The following is a 27,700-nucleotide window of genomic DNA, read 5'->3' on the forward strand; positions in this document are numbered from 1 at the left end:
TCGGTTAGATGAGTTTGTGAGTTTCAAAGGTTAAAGGGTTCTTTGCAAAACAGTGATAGTAACTTTATATCATAGCTATTTAGCTTTACATATAGATAAATGTTGTAATCGGTCTGCCAACTTAGGATACCATTAACGGCAGCTCGTGGTGGAAGATGCTTGTTATTACCCCGTCGGTCATCAAATCGTAAACGACGTTCCAGTGGAGCATCTGCTCCAGGGCCAAGCCAAAAATGGCACAGTAGAAGACCAGGGCGTAGACCAAGCCCCTTTGGCGTCCCCCGCCCGCCTCATTGAAGATCTCCTTGAGCTGCAGCACCGCGTTTGTCAGAAACTGAATGCAGCACACCAGCATCCAGGGAACCATTGCCACGAAAATCTTCCTCGAATTCTGCTTTCGCCAGCGCGCCGATGTCACCAGGTAGGGCATCAATGCCATGGTGGTCAGCACGAGTGACACGGTCGCGTAGATCAAAGCTCTCGAATAGTGGACTTTGGCGGCGTGCTGCTCACTTTCCACCACGGCCACGTCCAGCTCCAGCGTGGCCAAAGGAGCCGCCATGATTGCAGTCAGAAGCGCCGTTCCGTAGAGCACCTGCACCACGATTTCGATAATCATCTTGATTCGATATTGGATTGAGGATGGGTTAAAATTCAAGGTCCGATGGAAGAGGACGAATTTTGGTAGGTGGCCGTGCCGTTGGGCAGTTGTTTTGAAGTTTTTTCTTTGGCCTACCTTGGTATTTGGTAATGTTACGTTTTCATTTGAGTGCTGATTAAAAGACATCGAAACTGCCATATTCAATATTTTAAGCCTTTAATGGGAGAAACTTTCTTTGCGTTTATACAAAATTTAATTACACTTTTTTGCTTTTCTTGCCTGGGCATTTTTTGTTTGTTGTATTTTAACTAGATTTAATTAGATGGTTGCGTTAAATATACAATAGGGAGGAAACGGAAATAGACAAACGTTAGCTGAACTCTTAGAGGTAATAATCGAGTCGACTTGCCGGGAATCGAATCGAAATCAATATCCTAGAGCGAGTGTCGTTTAAAGGTAATCCTAACTCTAAAGGAGGAAGCATTTGATATGTTGTAAAAATGTTTAAATATATATTAATGTGTACATATCATATTGAGCTTATCGTATATATGCGTGTTTATGTGTTGGTAAAATTACGATTGATTTAAATAATTAATAACAATTGGTTGGGCGGGGTTTAGTTTAAGCCGTGTTTCCGTTTTGATTCGCTCTCTATTTAGCGCGTTTTTGTTCGGTTTCCTGTTCCTTGGCACTCTATGCAAGTCTTACTTTATCATTAACTTTAATTATGATTAGCCTTACGATTTGTTAGTTTTCGTTTGAATTCATTGCGTCTTGAGTATTTTTCCTATAATTTCATTGGGTCTCAGAGTGTGTTTCATAATTTACATACTTAAGAATTATTTAACAACATTGAATGTTTGCTTTAACGCTTTAGATTGGCCTAAGTCTAGTCTAACTTTTACGGATTGCTGACAGGGAATGCCCATTTAGGATCTGGAGAAGAAAACTAGGTTTCGCTTAGTGCCTTTAAGAAAACCGATCTTGTGATTAACCATCAGGTTCTCAAACTATGATTCCATAAACATCTTCCAGTGGTTGCAAAACATCCTTCAGTCCCCCAAGACATGGTCCCTCTATCCCGGATTACCCTTTCTGGCGCTGAAAAACATCCTGGCCACCTTGCCCAGCGCACCCACAAAGTCCCATCGTTCGCCCGCCTGGTTTGCACTGGATCCCGCGGAACCGTCTTGATGATGGTGGTGCTGCTGGTGGTGCTGGTGGGGGTGGTGATACTGGTCCTGGCAGGATGGTGGGACCTGGCCCTGGTCGTCTATCACCTAGGAGGGCGTGGAGTACCAGCCGCTGGCCGGGCTGCCCTTGTGGTAAAGGTGGAAGCTCGAGTGCGGAGCGAAGTACTGCGGCTGGTCGAGATTACTGTAGGTAACTCCACCCTCGGTGGTTGTGCTGCCCGAGGGATGCATTGTGGCTGTATAGGAAGCCTGGGGCTTCAGGGGCAGCGCGGCGGGCACGCCGTCTCCGGAGGAAGTGGCGTACTGACCTCGGAGTGGATCGGGAGCATAGTCGTAGCCTCCGTTGGAGGCCAGGACAGGAGCCGCCTTACCCGGCTGATTCGAGTCCCTGGGGGACACTGAACTGGGCGGGGTCATGGCGTTGTGATAGTCAATGGAGCTGTGGTAGCCCCCGTAGGTGGACACCAGATTGGTGAAGGCATCAGCGGATGTCTTCTGGCCCACCGGATGTCCACCGGAGGCGGCGGAGTGCAGCTGCAGGTATTGGTTCTCGTAGGACGACTCACTGCCCGGCGGCGTGGGCAGCGGACCTGTTTGCTGGTCGCCGTAGAAAACTCCGGGTCCCACTCCAGTTGGTGTTTGCCTGGCCGTCGCCCGGATCACGCTCTCCCGGTTGGCGTACAACTGCCGGAGAAGGGCGGTGGCTGGCATGGGCGCCGGTGGCTGTTGGTAGGGTGTGCCTATCCATTGGATGGTGCTGCTTTTCTCGTTGGGATCCAGCTGCTGTTGCTGTTGCTGCTGCTGCTGCTGCTTAAGCAGAGAGTCGGCACTGAAGTCCGTATTGGGCGGGGCCACCGATACCACCGCCGCTGGCGAGGGCAGATGCTTGGACATGGCCTGCTCCAGGTCCTTGACCGCGGAATCCGCCGCCGACGAGGGCTGCTCATCCACAATCGAGGGCAAGCGGCTGCGTGGCTGCTGATCGCGCTGCTCCATGCTCGGTAGTTTGGGCAGAGGCTGCTCGGGGATTACCTGCTCTTGGCCCTGGTCCTCCGCGTGCTGCGACGCCTTGGTTTTCCGCTTTCGCTTGGTGGATTGCACTGGCGGAGTGGCTGCTGGCACTGGAGTGGCCACTGTGGTGGGCAGCACTCCCGAGTCGATCTCCACGCCCAGCGGAGTGGGGCTATCCTTGATCATGGTGAGGCTGTTCAGGGAACTTCCGTGCGTGGCGGCTGCACTGCGACCCCTGCCGCGGTGGGAATGGCCCTCGGAATCGGTTTTCGGCGAGTTGAGCTTCATGTCTCCGGCACTCAGGTGCGAGTTGCCCTCGCCACTGGCGTCTCCTCCTGGCGACCCGCTGCTCTTGTCGTTGCCCAGTCCCTCCTCGTGCTTTATGCTATCCGGACTGGGCTCCAGTTGGCAGCAGTCCAGGATCATGTTCTCGTTCTCTCGGTTGCTGTGGGTGAAGTGCATTTTAGTTAGTCGTTTATACTTTCGGAATTTCATTGTCCTACAACCCACCTGATCACATAGTTCACGCAGATGATGTTCTGCTCATCCGCGTTCTTTGTGCTGCAGACGACGGTGGCGCAGGTCTGGAGCCAGGTGTAGCCTCCGCTCTTGTTCATCAGTCGGTAGTAACCGGTCAGCACCTGACCCTTCTCGATCACTGAAGGAAGAATGTTAAGGATTGTCATGTAGCAATATATATACTTGTAATACGGATCTAAGTATGTTTAGCATACGTATGTTTTTTGTTTAATAAAAACTTATTTTAGTTTACACTTTTACTTATTTATTTCTTATCATCACTTGCAGGTATGTGATGACTTGGGCACTTACGGTCTGAGTGGCTCTTGCGCAGGCGATTGGCATCCTCGGCGTGGCACAGTGAGTACAAGCTCTTGTTGACCAGGTCCTCCGGGGAGTAGTCCAGCAGATCGGATACCCTGGGTTGGAAAATGGTGCCATTAGCTTTGAACCGACAAATGGGGTGGTGCAGGGCAGTTTACCTTGGTTCGCAGTGCGCTACTCGCAGGTCAAAGTTCACCCGGGTGACGAACATGTCGCACTCCAGCCGGATCTCGTGCACCGACGGTGGAGGCAGTGCGATGGCCAGGGCCACCATTCCGAGGAGTGGAGGCTGCGACTTGCGACTGTGGGAGAATGTGTACTGGGGACGCAGCTTGCACAGCAGCAGGACCACCTGCAAAGGTTCCAAGTGAAGCCAGAACCTGGTTAGTTGGGATGCTGACTTCGGAGCAGATGCTCCACTCAAAAACTGCTTAAGAACTGTGTACTGATGATGTTGGAAGGAAACTATAAACTGGACTCCAGTGATTATAAGCTTTCAAGGGATTCCTAAACATAAAATATTATATATTTATAAAGGTGGTTTTTGTCTGGAATGACAAAATGAGCCTACTTTAAAAGTATGTTTTGGAAACCTTCTGTTCGAATGCCTGAATCTTAGCATAAACTTATTGTTAATGATATATTATTCCGTGTGATATCGTGAAATTCACGATGAATAGAACTGAAGAATGGTGTACAGCATGTGGTGATTTCTCCGATGGATGGTGAATCGATCGATTGATTCGTTAATTGGTGGATGATTGAAGCAGCTCCGCACTAGTTATTCGATACTGATCAATCTAAAATCAGTCAGTGGCTTTGCCTTTGTTTTTTTTTTTTCTCTTTAGCAAACACAAAAATTATGGCCGAAATAGTAGGAAAAAATTAAAAATCGAATTTCTCAGTAAGGAATTTTGAGTAGGTTTTTGATTTTGCCTTGCATTTTAGCATACAAACGTACTGATTTCAATTGATACGTACCGAATAGTTTGAGCCCGGATTCTTAACGTTTTTAGCATTGTTACTAGCATTGTTACCGTTGTTGCAATTGCTCGTTGCATCGCTGGCCTGTAGATAAGCAGTGGATGGGATGGTAATACGTAATACAAAATGCGGTATTGCAGGTTACACAACACAACCGAAAACTTTCTGTGGGTTAGTCTTACTGTTACTCGCAAGTCTTACATTAGAAATAACTCCTAGGGCCAACCAAAAAATTAATTAGAACCAAAAAACAAAACACATAATTCATAATTCATAAGTCAAAATCCCAAAACTATTCGGTTAGAAATGCGACTACAAGAGGGAACACAAATAAAAGAGCAATACACAACTTAAGGCAAAACAAAGGAAGGATAGTTTCTCGCAAGGATAGCAGCAGAACCAAGAGTGGAAACTCACCCGATAGCCTGAGGATTTGAAGTGACAGCCGCGCTTAGTCAGCGTGGACTTCATCCGCACACAGAAGCTCCGATCGTATCCCTTGTAGCCGCTGGTCGAAGCTTGAGTCATGGAGGCGGCAACTATGGGAGAGAAAAGGTTTTGGGATTAAATTGGGTATTCATTTGTGCCGATTTGCTCATCAGCAGGCCCTATCATTTTTTAGTATGCCATTGCAATCGTCACATCCATGCGGATCCCACCCCGCACCAGGGATTCATTCCCCCACCTGGTCCTTCGACAACTCGGACTTGACTCACCGTCGGGATTGTTCGTACCGTGTGTGCCGCTTCCATCGTCGGAGGCTCCGGAAGTGGGTGAGGCCATGCCACCGCCCGCTCCGCCGCCTCCACCGCCGCTGCTCGAGCTTCCGCCGCCTCCGCCGCCGCCGCTGGTGAGGCTCAGGCCCAGCTGCTCGGCGATCTCCGAGTGATCCGCCTGGTGGATGTAGTCGAAGATGCTGCTGCCCGTCATCTCCACCTGCGACAGGCCCAGATAGATGGACACCGTCTCCGAAATATACAGGAAGCGTCCGTCTGCTGCCACGGCCAAGGCGAAACCATCCAGCGACTGAAGTTGGAATGGAAATATTTTACTTAGTTATAGGAGATTACATTGGACCAAAAGAAAAACAAAATTTGGCATTTATGTTCCCCCATAACATGGCCCTAAGTCGATGGGCCATGTTTTTCTTGGTGTAAATTTAATCACATGCACAAGATGGCTGCGGGCTATCGCGCTCCCCCTCTTCCGCCATACTGCCGTCTCTTTCGCCACCATATCTCACCTGTAGTATGTGGGTGCCCTGATGTTGCTCGAACAAATCAACGGCGGGGCTGCGACGAATGGCGGCACCTGCGGAGCAAAATAGGGGAAAGTGGAGTGTCAGTGGCTGGAAAGTATGCAAATGCGTAGGATCCAATATTGATTATAGAAATACGTTGCTCGTTCGTGAGCACTTAAACAGATCATTTGGAAAAATCATAATAAATAATCATAAATAGTAGTATAACGCCAAGGGGGCTCGCATGTGTTTCGGGACCCCTGAGTTATTGTCCTGGCCATCGAGCCAACTCGTAAAGGATGCACCCCTGCCCCCCAGAATAGACAAGAACAACAACCGCAGGGCACCATAAATATGGGTGGCCATTCAATATTTTGCCAGCTGAGGCCCTGCAAAGCTTATTTATTTAATTCAATTATAGAATTTTACGATTATGGACGACCGACCGACCGACCGACCGGTCAAGTCATAATTCGCACAAGTGCAAATCGCCCTTTATTCCTGCCCCTCAAGTCCCCAGCGATTTCGAGTACTGGACGCGCTAAGTTGGCAAACAGTTTCCGCTTCCGCTCGGACATGGCCATATGTGGCTGAAGGCATGCCTTAATGACCTTCGAGCACCACCCACCCGAGCACCAATTTTTTGCGGCTGTGGGTCAAATTGAAGTGCTTTTTATTGCCCCGCAGCTTGTTGCTCCTCATACTCCCAGCACATAGTATACAGCTCCTTCCCCGGTTTTTCTACTGCTTTCTGGGTTTAGTTTCGCATAATAATCCAATTGAATGGCTGAAGGCGTTACGGCCACTCCACAGCCTTCCATACATAACGCCCCATTGATTTTGGATTATTTTTTAGTGCCTTGACTACCTTTTTGGCTTCTTGATGGCCCTCGCCTTTTGGCTCTGCTTCTGCCACTCTGCCACTTGCCAGTTGTCTTGGCACACAGAAAAAATACAATTCAACCATATGATATGATGGTTTAATCATAGGGATTGGCCTGCTATGCTATAAGCAAAACAGATTGTGGTTTATTATCAAGTTATAGCAATTTGAAATGGCCATATTTGCATGATTTTAGCACACAACTCTAATTTATAACTTTGGCTGAGACATTTCTTCATCACTATGCAAAAGCCCACACTTTTTCTGCGAGTGCACTCAACCGTTGCCAGTTGGCAGCTCTTGAATACTGTCTGAACTGAGACCTGGCAAAGAAGTCGTGGGCTGTCGTTGTCGTCGTGGAATGCTTTTTCACTTGACGTGACAATGCATTGTCAACGTCGCCGGAGCATGACGTGGCTGAGGAATGGCTTGGTGGATAGATATGGATGGATATAGCAAGGTAGATATGGTGGCTTGGAACTGCCGACAATAACGTTGCTGCCCCTCGAGTGTTGGTAAACTGCTTTCAATGCTAAGCTTTAATGCGGGGCTCAGTGTCGACTGACTCGAAATGTGTTTAGTAAGTAAAGATAAGTTGCACACTAGGATGTTGCAAACATGTATGTAAAGATCTTCCGCAGAAGCTTGAAATTGATTTACAATTTTCACGGTATTAGCAAGGCTCGGCCACTTTCAGTGTCTGTTTGTGACCAATCGCAGGGAAATTTCCGCTGCCCATTTGCATTTGACGCAAGACATCCGCCATATTGTCGGCCATTTGCGATCGTTGTTGGCCAGAAAGAGATGGTGGAAGCGGCAATTAAAACCGAAAGCAGGAAACTCATTTGCCTACATTTCGTGAGGAGCGGTTTGCATTGTTTGCCTTAAGTGAAACCAAAACTGTTCGTTTTTTGCCGGGTTGTCTATGACTGAAATTATGCTCGTAGGCACCTTAAAAATTCGCTTGGCTCGAAATGAAGCAAAATGTTTTCGCTGACTTTGTCAACTGTGTTTTAGATTTCGTTTTGGGCTTTTGCCGGATTTGCATAAAATATCGTTATTAGGCGCAATTTATTTTTATTTGCTGCGCATGCGCGACCATTTCGGTCTCCAGTGGGCAAAGGCAAGGGGTAAGCGGCGTGTGTCATTGTGACAGCTTGTGGAATTTCAGAAGGCCCCATTAAAGTGATTGATTGGCTTCCAATGGAAATCGCTGTTCTTGAAATTATGTTGACTCATTGGCTGAGCTATGTCCACCAGGAACAGTCTCGGGTCTTGAAGAGGTTTTACATGGATCTAATATTGTGGTTTACTTACTTTTAAGCTTACTGCTGCTGGAGGCTTCCCGAGTCCATGGCGGATCGCCGTGTCCGGAGAAGTCCCTCAGCTTCAGGTAGCTGATGGTCAGTCTTATGATGGAGGCCTTGTCCAGCTGACTGGTGATGGCTGCCGGCAGAGGGAGCATCTTGGCCAGCTCGTAGAACTCGTAGTTCTCCTTTCCGCGCCGCGATCTCGCCGCGTCCCTCGACTTCTCCTTGCGCAGCTCCAGAATGCTGCAAAGTCAACAGAAAGGTGCATCCGTGAGATACTTGTCCAATAGTAAGGGAAAACGCAAATCAATCAGTATACATAAGTAGACACTGACGAACGACTAGAAGATCGGTCCACAAGACGGCTCTGCACACCTTTCGCACCTGTCAGCACCGCGTTTTGGGCCATTTGTTGGGCCAACCCATGGCTTTGTGATGGAATGGTGTCAGGCCAAACTAATTGCCCGACATTTGTCAGTCTTTCAGCGGGAAAGGTTTGGGTTTGGGTTTGGGTTTGTGACTTCGAATAGGACAATAGTGTGCCGAACAGTTTGTCCCAGGATAAATGGCAGCCCATTTGTTGCAAGATTTCCCAAAGCCCCAGTGTCTAGGAGTTTTCCCAGAGAGTCTTCGAGCCATTCTTGATATTTTCATTATTATTTCCCCGCACATCTCCGCATCTCTGTGAAAACACCGCCTCCAACAGATCCCATCTCAGTTTTCTTACTTCCCTAAATGCAACTTTTCATTCACTAAACTTGCAGCGTCTCTCTATAAAGACTGCCGCCGTTTCTCGTTCGGGGCATGTGGATACGGATCTGCTCAACCTTCTGCGGTTCCGCTATCTGCAGGCGGCCATCTCTCTGAGCATCTTCGTCAGAAAACTTGGCTACGGGCCTTCATAATTTAAGTTTGTTGACAACTGCTTTGTTGTTGCTCTTAATGTTGGCAGTGCTGTTTTGACCTGCAGTGAAATCATTGTGCGCTACACAGCTTGAGCGGAGCATACCACTCACTAAGGGCACTTCAGATATTAGCCATCACAAGTTTTCACATGGTGAAACATTTATTATGGCTTCTCTTATTGCAATGGACATAAATTGCTGAATAGTTGAGCAGTAAGAGCTAATTCTTTTGCAGTTTTCCTTGGATTGCGATTACATAATGTCGACCGAAGGACTTTCCCGCTGAGTCCTGACCATGTCTCAAGGAAATTCTAACAAAGGGCCGCAGGACTGATAAAGCAATAACGGTACACTGGGCCATTTAAACCTTATACCTTCACAAAGGCCCCGGGCCACACTTCTTATCCTTTATCCTTCTGTTTTGCCGTGTTGTTCGAACCCAAGGATAAATAAAGGTAGACAAGGAAACTGGATGACTTTCCCCGCCCTTTCTGACCGCAGTAAGCCGCTTACACTCTTCGGATCCCTTAATTCCCGCATTAAGCCGCTAATCGAATCGCATCTGGACTCTATAAAAATATTTGCACAGCCAGGTCAATCAAGTGAGAAAATGCGCTCTAAAGGCTTATTGCGCAGATTGAGATTACAAATTTTCTCATAGTCAGAAAGAAACTAATTCGGATCAAATGAAGATACAGAAACTCAAACTTAAGGAACGGTTTTGAAAACCCATCTTTGGCGGGCCTGCAATTGGCTCGGTTTGCCAATTTTTGCTAATGACAGGCGATTTTTCGCCTGTTAGTGGCGAGTTTCGCGCGAAATTAAAATCCAGACCGCACATCATTTGTCAAGGCAACACCTTGATCCACCCGGATCCCGACTGCACATCATCACCCCTCGGTGGCTCATTTGAATGGCATTTCGATATTGAGGAGGCCAAGATTAATGCTTTTTCTGGCCCAAAATTGAATTTTCATCTCAGCTCTGGGCGGCGAAAATTGTTTCGGTTTCAGTTTTGGGTTCAGTTTCTGTTCCCCTCGTATGGGTTTTTTGAACCAGACGATTTTATAAGGAAATCATTTACGGCATGTACCGCAGGTACTGACATCTCACTAAACGTAATTTCAACACAACTAATTAAAATCGCTGTTGTTGATGTGCGCGGTCCGTTTTTCTTGGATGCCTAAGTTCAAAACAAAAAGCAAGTGGCTGAGGGGGAAAACTGGCTTGGCCCGTGGCAAACTGACAGTCTGGGTTTCTTTTTAATTATCAAAAATATTTTTATGGCCACGACGACGACGCTTTCGGCTGAGATACGAATCTCCAAGTCGGTGCCGAAGACGGTACTCCGAGATTCAGATTCGGGCTTAAACCAAGCCGACTTTTGCTTGTGTTTCTGTGTTTTTGTGCTTTGAGAGCCAGAAGCCGCGCGCGGCTCAAATAAAGCTACAAAAAACGCAGCTTCAAGCCCGTGATGAGCGCATTAAAATAAATTTAAGAGCCCTCAAAATGTTCACTTTTGAGGCAAGGTTTTCAGTTTGGGCTGGCACGGATTTGCGGGTGACCTACGGTGGGTTGGGACGATGGACAGATTTAGTTAATTGTTAATTCTCTTGCATTTTCGGAAATCCTAATCCTGTCCTAAAATAATGATGATAAGGTGTTCCCCATCTTATATTATTACTAATATTCATCTTCAGAAGTTCAGTTTTTGAATTGCAATACATCAGTTCCCATCGAAATACCGAATATTTAATATTGATAAAAATGATAGGAAATCAACTTTCCAGACAAATTTGCCACATGCCACATTATGGAACTAGAGAATAATTATTTCAAAGTGGCTAAAATTTTCCAACACATTCGGCAGGTATATGAAACATTTTAGCAGATTCGCGGGCGCTGCCTTCTTGTTGTTATTCGGCAACTAGAATTTCTTGGCCAGCTCATGGAGTACTAACCCGGGCTCGAGGGGCTGTTGCTGGGCGTGCATTCCGGCTCCGGGCGGCTGCTGGTGTCCGGTCATTTTGTTGTAGGGCGGCATGGCGCAGAGGTCCTGCGTGGGCACCATCCAGCTGTGGGTGAAGGGCACCGCTGGCATGCCCAGGGATCCCATGGTGGCCATGTGGCTTCCGGGGTGTCCGGGTGTGGGCTGCCGCTGGTATCCGGCGTAGTCCATGGCCACGGCGGCCTGGTATGGCAACATAGCGATGCTCGGGGCTTGGCCTTTCGTTCTGATTGGAAGCCTGATGATCTCAGGAAGTTTTCAACTACTTTCTGGCACTCTATCACTCTATCACTTGTTATTGCACTTGGCTAGGGGCACGGATTCGAGGGGGCGTGGCATTCGTTTTGAAGGCCGCATCCTTTTGTTTTCCGCGTCACACAAACGCAATCACACACGCACGTGTGGTACGTGTCTTTAGTTATCCTGCTATCCTGCGAGCGATGTACGTACGGGTCACGCACTAGGGATCGGGATCGGCAAACTAGCCGTCAATCGATTGGCATTCAAATGAGGCGCGTTCGCGTCCAGTTAATTTATCTCCCGCACTTGGCACGTCTCCGGGTTACTGGTTACGGGTTACGGGCTACGGGCTACGTTCGTCGCTCTGCGTTCTGCGGAATGAGACCTGCCAATTACGGACACGCACTGCCTTTGCCTCGAAAGGGGGTGAGCGAAAGAGATGGCCCTACGGATGTTCGGATGTACGGACACACTTGCACGGCCGGGCTGCGTACGTGAAACTGCAGCTGATGACGCTGACAACGGAATACGGAATACGATAAACGGAGTACGCCTACGGTGTATTGTGAGCACGAGTACGGAGTACGGAGCACGGAGTACGGTATGCGGTACGTCCGTCGCTGACGACGAGTACGTGCAGAATAATCCAGAGTCACGTTCACGTCACCGAACAAAACCAAAGCAGGGCAAAAAGGCAGAGAGAGAAGCCCAACAACAATCGGTCGGCGGCAGAGCGCGCGCAAGAGCGAGAGAGGGCTAGCCCGCGAGCGAGAGGGCACACCCGAAATTTGGGGGTGACTCTCTAGGCAAAAAGCGAAGCCACGGCGCCAAGTGGTAGCAGGCATTAGGGTGACTCTAAAATAGGGATAACTGCTATTTGGCACAATTTGGAGCCAATTAGTAGGGAAACCTACTAAGATATTGCACTGTTGTAAGAAATTTATAAGTACTAAATAAGTTTTCTTTAATGACTGTTCAAACTATTCAACCAATTTAAGCAGCACCCTAACTTGCTTGTCCCAAAAATAGTGTACTCATTTATACATTTTGTAAATTGTAACCGTTTTTTAGCTTTCTCTAAATGGTGGGGGCTCAACGACGAAATCGAGCCACCCTAATGCTCCAGGGTGTGTTTGTGTGCGGGTGCCTTTGTGGCTGTGTGGGTGAGCAGCACCTGACCGCCGGCAGAGTCATGTGCGAGCAGCGCCAGTAGCATTTTAAGCAGCCTCACGCTCTCCGCACACACGCACACACTCCTTCGGCACACACACTGGGGGCGGGTGTGTGTGCGTGCAAATGGGCGGGACGTGACGCGGCGTCGAATCGGAATCGACATAGTGCGCATACCAAATGAGCCGCATCCGTGACGGCAGAGCGAGCGGGACAGCGAGAGCGGCCAGAGAGAGATGGCTGGATGTACGTGCCTGTTGGCAAACGGGTTTGCCCTAACGCCATCTCGCTCACTCGCACGTACGTAGCCCATCACACTGCGTTTATGTACTTCGCACAGATAGAGAGAGTGGGGGAGAGAGAGAGAGAGAGAGCGCGAGCTTTTGTTTGGCGCTGCAGCACGCGCAGCAATTAGTTTACTTCTTTACACATTTGGGAATTCGCGGGCCTCTCGCTCGCACTCACGCGCTGCGTGGGTGTTGTTGCTGGCTCGCCTTTTTATGTGTGTTTGTGTATGTGACCGAAATGCCAATGGTAAGCTGAGAAGCTGAAGCCTATGGATGGAGGGATATATCCTGCGGAATGAACGCGAACCCTTGAACTATGGGCCCCCACAATATAGTGTTTGATTGGGGCGGGGCGGGGGCGCACAGGTAGTCCGGGGGAGGGGTGATTTGTTATTCCGAGCTCGCACAGACAGAAGCTGTCTCTTTTATGTGCCTATTTGTACAGTACTTCCCCACCACGCCCACACCACGCCCTAAAAGGACCCCGCGAATGAAGGCAACATCCTCTTTATTTCCACGGAAGGAAGGTTGACTCGTCAAGGTGGGGGTCACCATTTGGCAGCTTGTTTGAAAACTAACCGAGAAGCGGATACAACCTTGATTGAGGCATATAGAAAAGATGGTTCTAGTATATGATATTTCATTTGTATGATAGTCAATTGTCAGGCTTAATCATGCTTAAATTACGGCGGATCCTAATTAGATATAGCTTCCTTTATCTTATGCTGAAGATGTTTCTAATGCTTTTTCTACCTCCCACTGTCCTTGCCGTTAATTTTGAACACATTTCTAATAAGCAAAATGTTATAGGAATGTTATAAATATATGTTATCGGTACTAGCTTGCTTGAATCTATTCAAAAACCATAACAAAGTCAGTTCTTCAGTTCCTTGGCCTTAACCACAGGCAATTTTGAAGGCCCCGTCGAGACCATCGAGCCGCCCACCCCCGGGAGTAGTATAAACATTACGTAAGCGTAACGTAACTGGAACATGTGTAGAAAACGAAACGTGATCGATTTCTGGGGAGAGAGTGAGTGAGATGGCGAGGAGACAAGTTGGCGTAGCGAATTCTCCCACAATTACGGCGGCGGCAATTGTGAATTTTAAAAAGGAAACGTGCCAAGTGTTTGGGTCAGGCGCCAGGGGGTTAGGGGTGTCCAGGTTCAGGTCCAGGCCGGGAGAAGAAGAGGTGGCCCAGAGTAGACAATGAATGAGGAACTCGAATTCAGCGCTCGCCATAAAAATCGAACGTGGAAAGCGTTCGCGCTTCCGGAATGAATGGCAGGATGTGGGGCTTGAGGGGGTTAAGGGGCCAACGGGCCAACGGGCGAACGGGCCTGTGGTCATGTCCACGTCCACATTCACGTTCACGTCCAGACACCGGGCAGACATCGTGGCCATCATCATCTTCGTGGTCATCATCATCGTGAGGCATTGAAATTGTCCGGGGGCAAGTGGAGAAGCCTCCTTTTGTAGGTCGGAAATCGGCAGTGCGTGCACACTGAGCAAAAAATTAATACGTAAATCATTGATTTTAGATCATAGTGATTCACGCGGACTGTAGCCAACAAATGCTCAATGCTCAAAAAATAACATTATCGCAAGACGATTCTTTGTGCAACTTTGGGTTACTAACTGTATGGTCTTGGTTGATATTTCTTGACTTATCCTAGTACAAAAGCTGAAACCTCTCGATCCGAATTCCCAGAACGCGCTCAATAAGTTCGATTTTTTTCGAGTGCGTGGATTGTGTGTGGATGGTGAGTGGACGGCGTGTGGCATCAGTCGCCCGAGGACAATGGCCACGGACGTGCAACGATGCGTGTGGTGGCGCCTCAACCCCTCATCCCCTAAGCACCGTGCCCCACGCCCCTATTACCACCCCCTCGCCATTTTGAGGTGCGTGTGCGTGTTGCGGGCGTCGATGGAACATGGACATGAATTTTCATTTCGGTTTCGGTTTCAGTTGCGTTTTCTGCTTTGGTTTTTCGAAAACACTTGTATTCCAGTCAGGAGCTAAAACTCGCTTTTATGAATGAAAGAGTGCGATGGCCAGCGGGGGCAGAACTAAGGCTCAAGTGTCTGGCGCACGTCTGGCCTGCTCTCCCACACATCACGTCCCAGGAACTCTACGGCAACAACCTACATCTAATACTTTTAATTGGCTGAGCTTAAAATATCACGGTTTTAGTTTAACCTGTTTTTTGGCACTCACAATTAAGGGATCATAATGGTTGCTGTCTTAAAGCTAGAAAAAACTAAACAGACATCAATATAATGTACCTCGTAAAGTAATGATATATTTCCATCAGGAAATGTGTTAAACGTAAGAGATGCCAATTCGGTGGGTTCTGGGTTAGTGCAAAAGAGACGGCAGGAATAGTTGGCGAGTTGTTGCATCCATCACGTTTACTCGGACGCACGAGGCGTCCATTTCAAATAGGAACGTGATGGCCAAAGGCAATCCACATCCACATCCAAAGAAACACAATAATGCAAAAATAAGAAACAGAAAAGCGAGAACCAGAAAACCATTCCGTTTAACGGCGCCTGGAAAGCAATCGATGAGCAAGTGATCGAGGCGATAAGATAAGCGAGAAATAAGTGGGAAAGGAGTGAGAGAGGAGTGAGAAAGGAGCCGGAGAGGAAGCAATAAACTAACCGCGATCGCTGATCTGTCACCATTTCTCCTTCAGGAGGCAGGCCAAGCCCCCATAAAACTGACGCGCGGTGATAAAATAGCTGGACGAGATGATTTCCAGAAGAATCATTTCTACACCCGGAGGAAATATCTCATTTCTTATTGGTGAGTGTTCACAGCACGAAATATGTACAAAAAATGGCTATTTAGTATTCGATAGCCATGCAATTGCGTTAAAAGAATTTTCCAGAATAACAAGCAACAAGATCCGTACGTGTTAGTACAAACATAAATTCAAAATATTTAAATCATCTAAGTAAACACATCACAGCCCAATTTTTACCAGTGTTTTTAGTCGCTGAATAGTAGCCAGAGAAATTCCTTATCTCGTTGTCAGATCTGAGGAGATTTTGGTGTGCCCTAACTGTTTCTCGATTGTGTAACACAACAGAGAGCGAAACATAACGAAAGCAGTGAGAAAAAAAGACAATAAGCTGAGTTTATAACTCAAAACCACAGGAGAGACCAACAATTGAGCAATAAAACATCAGCACGAGAGAGAGAGGGAGCGCGGTAGCGAGAGCGGTGGGGAGAGTGAGGGTGAGGGTGAGGGTGAGGGTCGGGGCCCATGAAATCGGAGTAGTGCAGTTCGGGAGCGTGATTCTTATCGCAATTGTGCGTGCTTCCGATGAAATGCTCTCCTGAGATTTCAAATGGAGCTTGGGCCATTACTTTTTCGGTTCAAAATGAGGGGCTACCATTTCTTACTTTCTTTTTTTACTTGTGAAGTTCTGCTGCTATAATCCTCTTTGATAATGTTGAGTTCTATTCATAAATTGTTTAAATTGATTTCTTGCCTGAGCTTTTCCCTTGATTGATCAATTTGCAGTCGATCATTGATAGTTCGTGAAACGTAAAAGTAGCTCCAATAGCCCATAAAATAGCAATCTGAACGAAAGATTCCCCCTTGTCTTTCGTTCAACGTTTGTCGTTCAATTTTCTGGTACTCAGCTAAATATTTCGCATGTTTGCGAAGAACAGAGAAGTCGCGGCGACACAAAATGTTCAGTTGTGCTCGGAATTAATAATTAATATTCTTGCACCTTACTAAACTCGAGATGTCGCGATGTGAAGAAATAATCAATGCCATGCACTATATCAGCTCAGAAAAAAGTTAAAACCAAAAAAACTACAGTTGGCAGTGCATGACCGTGAAAGAGTTGAAGACGAAGAGTTGAACAAAGAAAAAGGTATCGAACGAGCCTTACCTGTAGTATATGAGTACGTATAATAATGTTGAAATTACACTTCTTATTAGGTACTTAAATTGTCGATTTATAACAACTGGATTAAACAGAAGAATTTTTGTGGTAATAGATGTCTTTGTGTCTTTTCAATTCTCCATATCTTGATTGAATGGAATTGGACCAAAAAACAAACTAAAGTTTAAAGCAATTGGTGAGTGGTTTTTCCTTAACTTAGACTAAGACCCTTGTGTCCCTTGGTCCAATACGCCCCGAATACCCTCTGAAGATGAGTCCTCCAATCCCCGGTTTTCTGCTCGCGAGCTGGAAGCGTGTTCGGGAGCCAAAGTGCATTCTTCGCGTTTCTGGAGGTTGGTTAAGACCCGGGGAGGGGCTGGAAGACTGGCTGGAAGACTGACTGGAAGAGAGAGGAATTCGCCACGGGCTTTTCATGTGCTTCAGTTTGGCTTTGTGCCTTGAGTTTTTGTCAGCTTGTCATTTGCGTTGTTCAATTAATTGCAGAAATCAATTTGAGCAATGCTACTTTACCTCATTGCTGCATTGTTGTGGCCGAGTGTTGTTATCGTTGTGTTTTCCACTTGATCGATTCATTGGAAACGGATTGGGGAACGAATTGGGACTCGGCCACTGCTGGGTTACTGCTAATTGCTACAAGGCTCGATCCCAGAGTGCAGAGTCCTCGGACCCGGGTCTGAGAACTAGAAACTTGTCTAGAACTCCACCGAACTCCACCTTCCCTGTTCTTCGAGGCTTTCTGCCTCAGATCTTCCGGCAGACTAAGAAAAAGAGTGTGACAACGCGCGACAGCCCCGAGATAAATCCAATTAGTCCGATATTTGTACTTTTTATGTGAGAATTCCCATTAAAAATGTAAAATGTCATAACAAAACGAGAACAAGACAACAAGTCAGTGCGGAGCAGACAGCGCACATCAAGTGGAATCTCGTTCGGATCGAGCCGAACTATCTGTACACTAGATTAGGCCAGGGGAACTAGGTGGGGTATAGTTATGCCTGGTGGAGAGCTGCGATATTTGAGATACGTTTTCTATTCGAAATCTTTGCTTAAACCTGAATAAGAAATGTTTGCATATAGCATAAAGTATCCGCTGTGCTTTTCCCATTTGAACCAATCCAACGCTTAATCAGCGATAACCGCCCGGCATTAGATACCCTGAAAGCTGCCAACGGTTTCTGCTGTAAGCCGCGGCGGATACCAGGTATCTCATAGATGCGCCTTTGACGTCTGTCGCGCCGACTTCTGAACATCGCGAGATGTCCAGACCCAGATGGAGAACCTCGGGACGCAGACGGCGGCGAAAAAGACGACTTCGCTGGCATTCTGGCATTCAATAATTTTATGCTAACAAATGCGATGCGCAGTCGCAGTTGCCGCTGCCGCCGCCGCCAAGTGGCGCTGAGCATGGGATGGAAGGGGCTGGGATCTCGAGATCTGGGATCGGGGAAACTGAATCGTTTACGGTAACATTAACACTTACCGCGCATTCACCGAGGACTGGGCCGCTCCGATCTCCTCCATGGACTTTCTGCAAGAAGAAGGGGCCGAAGAAAAGAAAGCAAAAAGCACATTTAAGTCGGGCTGTTGAATTCGATTAGCGTGAAGCTGTTACGGCGGGAAAAAGCTGTGGCATTTTCTAAATAAATTAAATTAGCCGATAAATGTCTCGGCTCACTTGTTGGCTGCGCTCACCTGTCGCCCCAGCACAGTGCGTCCTCGCGGTATCTGCAATGGAGATGGGATCGTAGAATTAGCGGGTATCTCAGAGGTACAAATACAAGGCTAGCAGGAAGCGCAGTGCTAGAGTTTGCTTAAATCGATCATACAATAGGCCCCAATCTTGGTGTATTATTAGCCTGAAATACCTTCAAACCCAGGCTTATTGAGCCTGGTAGATTGTTTCTAGGGATTGTTAAATACATTTTAATACTAGCAATCACATCGAAGCCTTGGCATTAGCGGGGATCTAACCAGAAACAGAAACACAAGGTCAACAGGAAGTGGATTCGCGAAATCGGAGCATGCAGAACCAGCAATCTGGCCAAATTATACAAGAACTGGACATTATATGCTGACTTCCACTTTATAATCAAGTGCAAGCACCGATCTAAAATTTATTGATTTGCCCCTCGACTGCGAGCCTCCTGCGCTCGTAAATCATTGCCCCCAAAAAGCATACCCTATTCCACCATGCGTCCGTCCCCTCAGCTCCTTCCCCAAAATTTGCTGACCCTTCGATCGGTGGTTTTTCGGCGGTTTGCCGGTGGAGCGGCCCATCCATGGATCGATCGAAACCGTTCAGGCTGAGCGCCGGCAAGGGGAGCGAAATGATTTCGAGTCGCAGTCATGGCAATTATCAAAATTGTAATTTGCTTCGCGGATTTTCCCCCGGCTTCCTTTAATTTCGCTTTGATTGAGTTCATCAGTTGCAGGTCAGGCTTTATGGGAGGAGTCGTGGAAGGAAGTGATAGTTCCAGAGAGAGGTTTTAAGGTCTAGCTATTATACCATTACTTTTACTAACAACGCTGGAGCAAACCACTATCTTCGTGATTCAGGACTTTGCATTTATCACTTTCACCGATATTCGTGATATTCCATAAACCATTTCTCTTGACCTATTGAGCTTTTGGATTATTATTTATTATTCCTTGAAGAATAATTTATAAATTCTTGAAGCACTTCCCAATCTTTAAGTTCATACTGCCAGCCCACTTGGTTTTTTAATCTATTAGCGCTTCCACTCGGTTGTCCACAGCCCTTGTCAAACATTTACTGGGTTTCTTGCTCCAACTCCCACTGTCCTCCAACCCACTGAGACACGTGTTCTCCCTCAACGATCGCCGGGGAATGCCAAGGAATTCTCGGCGGAGCGGGGAAAGGGCCATCTGAGGGGGTTCATCCCGGCGAACATCTCCTGCGGCTGCTATTTTTAAGTGTTGGCATAAAAGGCTCCTCCAGCAATGAGATGTCAACATTGCTGGGCAATGAAAAAAGAGCAGAATAAAGCTCGATAATAACAGATAATTGTGTTGAACATAGGCCAACTATTTGGCCGGACTCCGGTTCTGGCCTGCCCCCTATCCTGGCCGAGATCGCCGGCTGAGGGCCACAAATCAAAGCCTCATCAGCGGAGATATAAAGTTCAAGTGATCGAATCGATCTCTCAGGTGAAATAACTTAAAAAAATATCCCCCAACTCGGCTCGGATTTTTTCGGAATTCGTGTATTTAGTTTTTGAGAACTAACACTTTTAAAAATTCCATTTAGGGATAATGGTTTCTAAAATCGATTAGAAACCCATTAGAGAATTCGTGTGTTGTCTTCGATTGGTATATTTTTTCTGAGTGTGGTTTTTCTTTGTTGTTTACTTTGCTTTTCTGGGGACTCTGTCCGTCCTGGCATCCATCCATCGATCGATCGGTCGGTCGGCCAGCCAGCCTGCCATCCATCGATTCCAGTGAGTGTCACCCGGTTATCCAGGAGCAGTGGCGAGGAGCGGACGGGGAGCGGACAAGATCGGCCCAATACATCGTTGTCGTCGTCACTTTGATTGCGTTTCGTGCCCAATTAGTCTCAGAGCACTTGAGTGCGTAAAAACTTGTACCGCACCATAAATAAATTGGCATGAGGAAGACAGGAGCCAGCAGCCAGCAAAAGTCGGAGTCTCGACAGTGTCTTCCACTGCGTCTGCCCCCTGCACGGACTCGAGTTCAGACGTCGTTGTCGCCAGGACTGTCAATATAAGGAGGTCTAGGGTTTTATTCTGCTGGGCCCTTTTGCCTTTTTGCCTTTTCGCCCTGCTGCCGAACTGGGCAGTGGAAGTTACATAAGGGCTGGCCAAACCGACTATTAAGAGGCTGTTCCCGGCCAGCCCATCCCTCACCCCTTCTGGCCATAATTACGGAACATATTTCATAATAATAAGGTGTGTAATCTGCACATTTAACTAGCCCACCAAGCCCTCCAATTACAGTCGCCCCACCATTGGGGTGCCATGTTGGTACATACTTAAAAAGCGATTTCTAAGGATGTCGTCGCGAGCTGATTGCAGATCTAGTGACTTTATAAGATAATTAAATGGAGCTATGGGATACCTTACATATAGTTTTCATACTTTCTTCCGATTTAAAACCATCCCCTCCTGAGACGCCCAACTCCATGGAGCAGATTTTCCCACCATCACCGAATTGCCTCCGATAGCTTCCTGCTGTTCGATTGGCGAATTTCATCACGATCGTTACAAAACCCGATCCACTGTAGATCCAGCTCCTTTATGCCCCGCTCTAAAGCGGCGACAGATCGTATTTACTTTTTGAATGATGCTGTCAAAGGCCCCAAAGCGATTTGTGGTTGGACACTGATCGGACACGCGATCCCCTCGTCCTCCCCTCGGTGGCCTATCTATCATTATTGATTGTGCCCAAAAGAGACGACGCTGTAATGGAGGAGTGTGGACTTGGGCCTGGACCTGGACCTGGACTGGGGTCTCCTCCGTTTTGCGATTTGCGGTAGTCATGGACAATTATTTATATTAAAAGCAAAGTGCTCGGTGCGCCCGAGGAATGTTTACAAAAATATTACGTTCAAATCAATTGACTACGCTTCGTTGAGGGATGAGCCTTATTAATCTTCAAATTAAAGGCATCTACAAAGTATTATTTTAAATGACTTTATTACAGCTTCATCTACAAGCTTGAGTCGCAATGGGTAATACTTCGATTCAGAAATTCTGAAATTTCCCCCCTCACTTGTGAGGCGTTTATTTCTGCTTAAGTTTATTTTAACAATTTTAGGGTTTTTTTTTTCTGACCCAGCTTTGTTGCTTCTCCTTCAACGAAAATGTTGTTTCGTTTTTTTGCGCTGTTTCTCCACTTGGCCTTAATATGAAATTTTCGCTCTAAATTCCGCTGATCAATGATTGCCTTTTGCCGATCCCTCGGCTCCAGCCTCCTTCCGACTCCTTTTGAAGTCCCAGACTGACGAACTGACGAACTGCTGTTCAACTGATCGAGTTCGACTCCTTCCTCTGCCGATCATCATCATCATCATCATCAGCCAGATCGAAGACAGCAGCGATCCCGATCCCAGCTTGTCTTCTTACCGACCTTGCTGTAGTTATTGTTGTCGGCAGGGATTCCAACAATTTCGAAAACTTCTCATACATATTTATAAGTTTGGCAAAGTTTTGTTTTTGCAAAAAAGAAGCGTAAAGCCCAGCCTACAACTTTTTCAATGATACTCTTATTTGGGGAGAAGGCATTCTTTGAAGGTATAAAATAGATACCTTTACTAATATTTTGAAATATTAACAGGCAGCAGCAATTGCTTACTTCTTGTTATGCGTATATGACACGTAGCTGTGCATGTTTGAGGTATGACTTTTGTTTTTAGGGTACTTATATATTCGATCTTGTTCTGCACTGGTTCCCTTAACTTGATTTTCGTTGATGGTTATTGAAGAACTTTCGGGTTGGTCCCTTGGAACCCTTATCTCAATTATTTGATCGCCTGGCAACAGGGAATGCGCTCTGGTGAGGAGGCGATACCCGATACCCTGTACTTGGAGTACAATCAACCGCGACTATCTGTGCATCGGGTGCTACTATCTACACATGGTCTTTATATAGTCGCAGGTCTAATGTGCCAGCCATCGATTTATGAATCGCAGACTAATCATCGAGCTAATCCAGCGTTTGATATTCCACTCAGGGATTTGTACTTTTGCACTCTGGGTGTGCAGGCTGCTGGAAGCCGGGGGAGGGGGCATAACTTATTGGGGAATCGGGGGGTGGCCCTTACTCACACACTCACACACGAGTGTGTGCCGTTTAATGATTGTTATTGTAACACGGCATGAATTTCAATTAATTTTTCGCGCTACCAGAAGAGGAACCACAGCGACTTGTCTTGGCGTTGATGAAATTGTTGGCTCACTTTGAGTTTCGCCGGCAGCAAGGACATCCCTCTCGACTAAGTGTGTGTGTGTGAGCGTAATAGCTTTATGCCTGCCGGCTGTGTGAACATCAAGCTCATCAACTCACCAAGGAAAAACCATCTACACCAGATAATACTTGAGTGCACTGGGGGAAAAGTAATGGTCACGAAATTGATTTGAAATAAATTGGAGACAGAAAGAATTCTTTAAAACCGAGAGTTTTGGTTTGAGGTTTCTCCATCGACTTTAAAGCTCAAGAAAGAATCGAAACGTCATTTCTCCCGGTGCACTGACTGCATCTGTGGCCACTTGAGAGCCAGAGGCAACGTTGTAATTTGCCTCAACCTGCAACTTGATGCTGCTGTTGCATCTTCAGCGGTGCGAGTGGGTGGAGTGTTGAGAGAAATGGTTGGGGATTGGCTGTTGGCGAGGGGCAGCATCCACCGGCTGAAAGTCAATTTCGGTTCGAACAGTTCGTCCTGCTCGAGTGTTGCGCCTCATTTGCATAATTTAATTGAATGTGACGTTGGACAGCAGGAGAGCACCGAGTGTGACGCCTGGGAACCTCCAAACCACGGAGCCACCGAACAAGTGTAGCCCATAATGCATTTTGGGTGGGGCCTGGGCAACACCTTTGCGGATCCCTGGATCTCCTTATTGGATGGAATCCACTGATTGAAGTGAAACCTGCGGTCTTTCTTTGTGGGCAGATGCTTTGATAAGGACGCGTTCTGATTGGACTATTAGGGAAAGCATTTCGTTGGTCCGATTTATACTAAAACCAGTGCCTACCGTAGTTTTTCAAGGAATCTTTATAAAGATAAATGCACTTTCAAAATCTCTTCTAAAGTTAATCAAGATGAGTTTAGAAGCTTCCTAATTTTCATTAGTAATTTGAAACTAGCTATCCCTTGTGTTTCCAAATCCATTTGCTGAGGTGGCCACTTGGATCTCCCGCGTTTAATGGCTGTTCGCCGTTTCTCATATGTTCATTCCCATCATCAGGTTTGTATGTCTGTGCCGCCATATCCCCGCCAAATCCCCGGACGGAGCCAACATAATCGCAATCATAATCTGCTGCATTTTATTTCATTTTCTCGCGCTGAGCTTTGTTGCTTTTTGTTGCCTGGCTCTTTGTTCGGTTTCATTTTGCTCTTTATGCTTTGCAGCAATTTCTTAATGGCCGTCTTGCAGTGCTACTAACCCTGGTACCCCCATCCCGGAACCCCCCAAATCCCCTCCCTGGGAGCTATCTGGGTATCCGAGTCCACCAATCACGTTCGAAATATAAATTGTTGAAATGATGGTTTTTCACTGCACATTTTGCGGTGTTACCGTTGTCTGGGATGGGGTCTTAGCAATATGGAGGGGGCTATCGGGGAGCGGTGGCTAAAAGGGGGGCTCTTGGCCTCGAAAACCGCAAAGAGCTCGAATCCTCTTTGCTGACCATGGAAAATTGTGTGTGGAGATCGCTTTGTGCAATGAAAATGCGGTTCGTGCTCCTGGCCCGCATTGGGGTTTTTCAGCTCAAACCCCCTGGAAATTCCCCTTCCAATAACAACAGCAACAAAGTCGTCGGCTGTAATGAAAAACAAACGTCCCAGCAATTTTCCAGTTAGGTCAAAACTATTTTTGTCTCACTCGTTTTTAGTTATCGTGGCCCCTCCCCCGGGGCTGCCCGTTTCTCCGTTTCTCCCAGTGTAATGTAACTTTAACGAATTGAGGCATAAGCAAAAATAAAAAAGTGAAAAAATAAAATGAAAATAATGGGAAAAAGGCCAAAATGAAATTGAGGCAGCGTCATCAGAGGCAGAGTCAGAGGCAGAGGCAGCCCATCGCAGGTTGGCGAGGGGCAACAATCACAGTTTAGATTTCAGCAGGTAACCCTTTTCCCTCCGCGCTGCTTCTTGCTTTTAATATTACTTCGCGGCCCTCTCTGCGGCTCTTCGTCAATATTCGCCAAGGTAATAACTCAGGTGATTATAGTAATTATGCGTTCTGACGCGATCCAGCCACGGATAACGCTATTCCGATATAATTGAAAAATGCTGATAGACGCTGATTGTGTGAGCCGAGAAGTTGGAGTGGCGGAGTCGGGAGTTCAGAGTCGGAGTTAAAGCTGGAGTCCCAGTTGAAGCTTAAGTCCGGAACAGGGAGGCCTATGTGCACTTTAGAGATGTGCAGCTAACCGATAGGAAGGGAAGTAAGTCACGAGACTCACGACTATAGCCTTCAAAGATAAGATTGGCGAACTTTTCGTAGTTCATGTTTAGATCACATGATGCTCTATTAATATTCCTGATTTTTATGTCTTCATATCTTTCTGACGCAGCACGTTTATTAAACATTTCGCTGTAGATTAACAATTCTGGCCCATCTTGGCCATCTCTAGTCCCCAAACCCCAGCCACTGGTAGTCAAAGCTGCAGTGCCCACATCTGGAACTCCTCGAGTCTGAATCCGCAATCTTAACTACAACCTCGACTCTTTCGGCGGGGCCACCAATCAGAGTTCATGAATTACATCGCCATTGCAATATTGTTGTGGGAATGTCTAAAAGAGGTCTCGGCTTAAGACAGAGTCCGGATTGCCACTTCTGCTTCATGGCTATTGCGGCGAAATGTTCTTTGATGCCGATTTCATTTTTCGATATTGAAAATAACCATGCATTATGGAGGAGGCTTATGAAACGCAGGGTACTGGGAGTGGGAAAAGTGAAAGATGGAGGGAGGAGCTGCCTGCCCAACTTATCTCGTGACAATCGCCCGACTTCGTGAGGCGTTCATCGTTCGCTTTTCGGTGGCCTGGTGAGTGAGTGTCGAAAGTGTTATTGTCACGTAAATTCAATTAGTTTAATTATGAGTTTCTTCGATGTTGGCACCTCTGTGGTGCTCTGCCTGCACTTCGAAACTGCAACAATTTAATTTTTCGGACATTAATTTTTTTTAATTTTTATTTTGGCGAAAGCAGTGCTTGGGCGGTACAAACTTCGTGGTGGTTATGGGGTGACAAGGTGTCAGACATGTTTACTGCTTAAAAACTCAAGATTGTAGGTTTATATTTAGCAAAGAACAAGTTTCTCATACAAATACAAACTGATTTAACAGCTGTGTATTTTTAGTTGCCTTAAATTCCTTAGTTTATTGTTGAATTCTTATATACAGCACCTCACTTATGAGCATCCACCCCAAATAGGAAGCACTTAAGTGCAATAATTTCCCACTGCGAGTGGGCAGTTCCATCAATTGTCTCAGCATCTCCGCATTTCAGCCCATTGGATATCAGGTGGACACTTTTCAGCCATTGGCAACGCCCCCAAAAATTTGCATGCAAACTCCAGCGAAAGAGAAACCAATAGAGTGTGCGAAAGAAAGGGAAGCATTGGTGCAGTGTGAAGTGGTTCTGGTTTGGTTTGAGTTACCTGTAGTAGGGGAATCCCTGCGGCACATGCAGATCCATTGGCATCCCTCCGGCGCTTCCCAGGTGCGGATGGTGGTGCGGATGGGTGTGCGGATGTGGGTGCGGATGCGAGTGCGAGTGGTGGTGGTGATGCGAGTGTATAGGATGGTGCATTGAATGGTTCTGGACATGCGCCGCAGCAGCCGCAGCGGCAAACCCGGCATCGGAGGCCATCGAGTGGTGGCCCAGAACGGCGGCCCATGGCGAAGCCACGAACCCACTGCCGTGGTGCTCCATTCCTAGCGGTTCTCTCTATCTATATATCTGACTATATGCAGGCTTATTAGGGTGAGTCAGCTTTTCATAGACACGGAATCGTAGGTGTGGAAAGAAAGCTTAGCAATAAAATATCTGTAGGATGGCAGTATGCCTGCTAGCCTGGCCAATAAAAAATCTTTCTAAAACGGTAATCAAATAATTATCTTTATGACTTGTGGCGTTTATTTGATAGTACGTTTAAATTTTAAGCAAATGAACCAATTATAAACCAAGTAGAATTCTTTCCAGCCCTACGATTGATTAATTGCAACTTGACCCACCCTAATGCGACTATTTATTTTCGGCGATAGCTTTTCAGCTCTTCAGCTATTTATCTTTGATTTGATGTGGTCACACGCACTCTCACAGAGACACAAGCACTTGGGGATTATATAGACATATTTGCACATTCCGTTTGGGCCAAGATGGCGGCCATTATTTACCGTTAACGCGCATGGCCGTTTTAGGGGGGAGTTTTCGGGAGGTGGCTCAGCTCAGCTCAGCTCAGCTCAGCTCGGCCCCTCAAAATCATCCCTGTCCCTACCAAAAAGAACCGACGGCAGCCAACTAAGAGCTGATGCAAACAAAAACAAGTGAACGGTGGCTGAACCGACGTTCAGGAAGGACGAAGGACGCCCAAGTCACAAAGTCAACCTTGAGTTAGGGCTAGGGGTTTCGGTAGCCGTAGGATGTACGGATACGGGCTGCACGGAGGCGATACTACGGGTTACGGGTGCGATAGGGAGCCGGAGCTGGGCTCTCTCGCATCTGGGCAGTGCTTTTCCTTTCGCACGTTTTTGGTCCGCGTTCACCTCTGCACGGCACGAAAATTGGCGATAAACTATCGCCTCGCCTCGCATCAGGAAACATGGTCGGTCGCCTCGGTCGTTTGGTCGGTTGGTCGGTTGGCTGGTTGGAGGTTGTTGGATGGTTGGATGGCTGGATGGCTGGATGTTGTTGGTCCGAACTCCAGAGCATCGTCATCATCGTCATCTCATCTGCGCTGCATCTGCGAAACTTGGAGCGGCGCATTGCAAGCTGCAAATGGTGGTGGAGCAGGTTTTCGTATGGGAGAGTCGCCGCCACACAGATACAGACCCACACACTGATGTGGTGTGGTCCTCTCCAGCACACAGCATACGGCACACAGCATCCACACATCATATCGTATATATCATGTTTTTGTTTTGCCTCCGCCTCGGTCTCGGGGTCTCTCCCTCTCTCTAGAGAGTCGTGCACACCTGAGTTCTCTTCCTCGCTCGGAGCATTCTCTGGAGAATTCGGTGGAGCAACTCTCAACACGCCAGCGGTGATATTGTGTTCTGTGGATGGTGTGTGATGTTGTTGAGGGCGCGATAAGGCGGTCTACTGGGGGAGTCATTTGCTCCCATTATGGGGAGGCCCATTTCGGAATCTACTGAAGCACGAGAGGGAAGATGTAATA

General features: G+C 47.1%; 2 protein-coding genes across 4 annotated transcripts; both read right to left on the bottom strand.

Annotated features, from left to right (window-relative positions):
- Positions 1-121: 121 nt before the first annotated feature.
- On the bottom strand, positions 122-799 carry LOC6545158. Its single transcript, XM_001970984.2, has one exon. It carries the CDS (start codon positions 797-799, stop codon positions 122-124), a length of 678 nt encoding a protein of 225 aa, XP_001971020.2.
- A 1-nt stretch (position 800) lies between these two features.
- On the bottom strand, positions 801-27,099 carry LOC6545159 (protein trachealess). Of its 3 annotated transcripts, XM_026978093.1 has the most exons (13): positions 26,538-27,099; positions 25,961-26,266; positions 18,297-18,329; positions 18,085-18,132; positions 8,076-8,311; positions 5,879-5,946; positions 5,370-5,661; positions 5,053-5,174; positions 4,633-4,719; positions 3,810-4,003; positions 3,640-3,746; positions 3,319-3,466; positions 801-3,253 (listed from the first exon to the last, which is right to left on the bottom strand). In XM_026978093.1, exons 2-13 carry the CDS (start codon positions 26,233-26,235, stop codon positions 1,885-1,887), a joined length of 2,979 nt encoding a protein of 992 aa, XP_026833894.1. In that variant the 5' UTR covers positions 26,236-26,266; positions 26,538-27,099; the 3' UTR covers positions 801-1,884. The 3 variants fall into 3 exon arrangements, with proteins under 3 accessions (XP_026833894.1, XP_015013575.1, XP_001971021.2); XM_015158089.1 differs by lacking the exon at positions 4,633-4,719 and having other exon boundaries at positions 5,352-5,661; XM_001970985.3 differs by lacking the exons at positions 4,633-4,719; positions 18,085-18,132; positions 18,297-18,329; positions 25,961-26,266; positions 26,538-27,099 and adding an exon at positions 10,935-11,888 and having other exon boundaries at positions 5,352-5,661.
- Positions 27,100-27,700: the final 601 nt, after the last annotated feature.

This window comes from Drosophila erecta, unplaced genomic scaffold, assembly GCF_003286155.1.
Source record: "Drosophila erecta strain 14021-0224.00,06,07 unplaced genomic scaffold, DereRS2 tig00000021-arrow-pilon, whole genome shotgun sequence".
In the NCBI taxonomy this organism is placed as follows: Eukaryota; Metazoa; Arthropoda; class Insecta; order Diptera; family Drosophilidae; genus Drosophila; species Drosophila erecta.

Coding starts and splice junctions, on each gene's coding strand:
- LOC6545159 (XM_026978093.1), bottom strand. CDS start 26,235: ATGGAGCACCACGGCAGTGGGTTCGTGGCTTCGCCATGGGCCGCCGTT. Junction 18,133..18,296: donor GCACTGTGCTGGGGCGACAG/GTGAGCGCAGCC, acceptor TTCTTCTTGCAG/AAAGTCCATGGAGGAGATCG. Junction 4,004..4,632: donor ATCCGGGCTCAAACTATTCG/GTACGTATCAAT, acceptor GAACCTTTGCAG/GTGGTCCTGCTGCTGTGCAA.
- LOC6545158 (XM_001970984.2), bottom strand. CDS start 799: ATGGCAGTTTCGATGTCTTTTAATCAGCACTCAAATGAAAACGTAACA.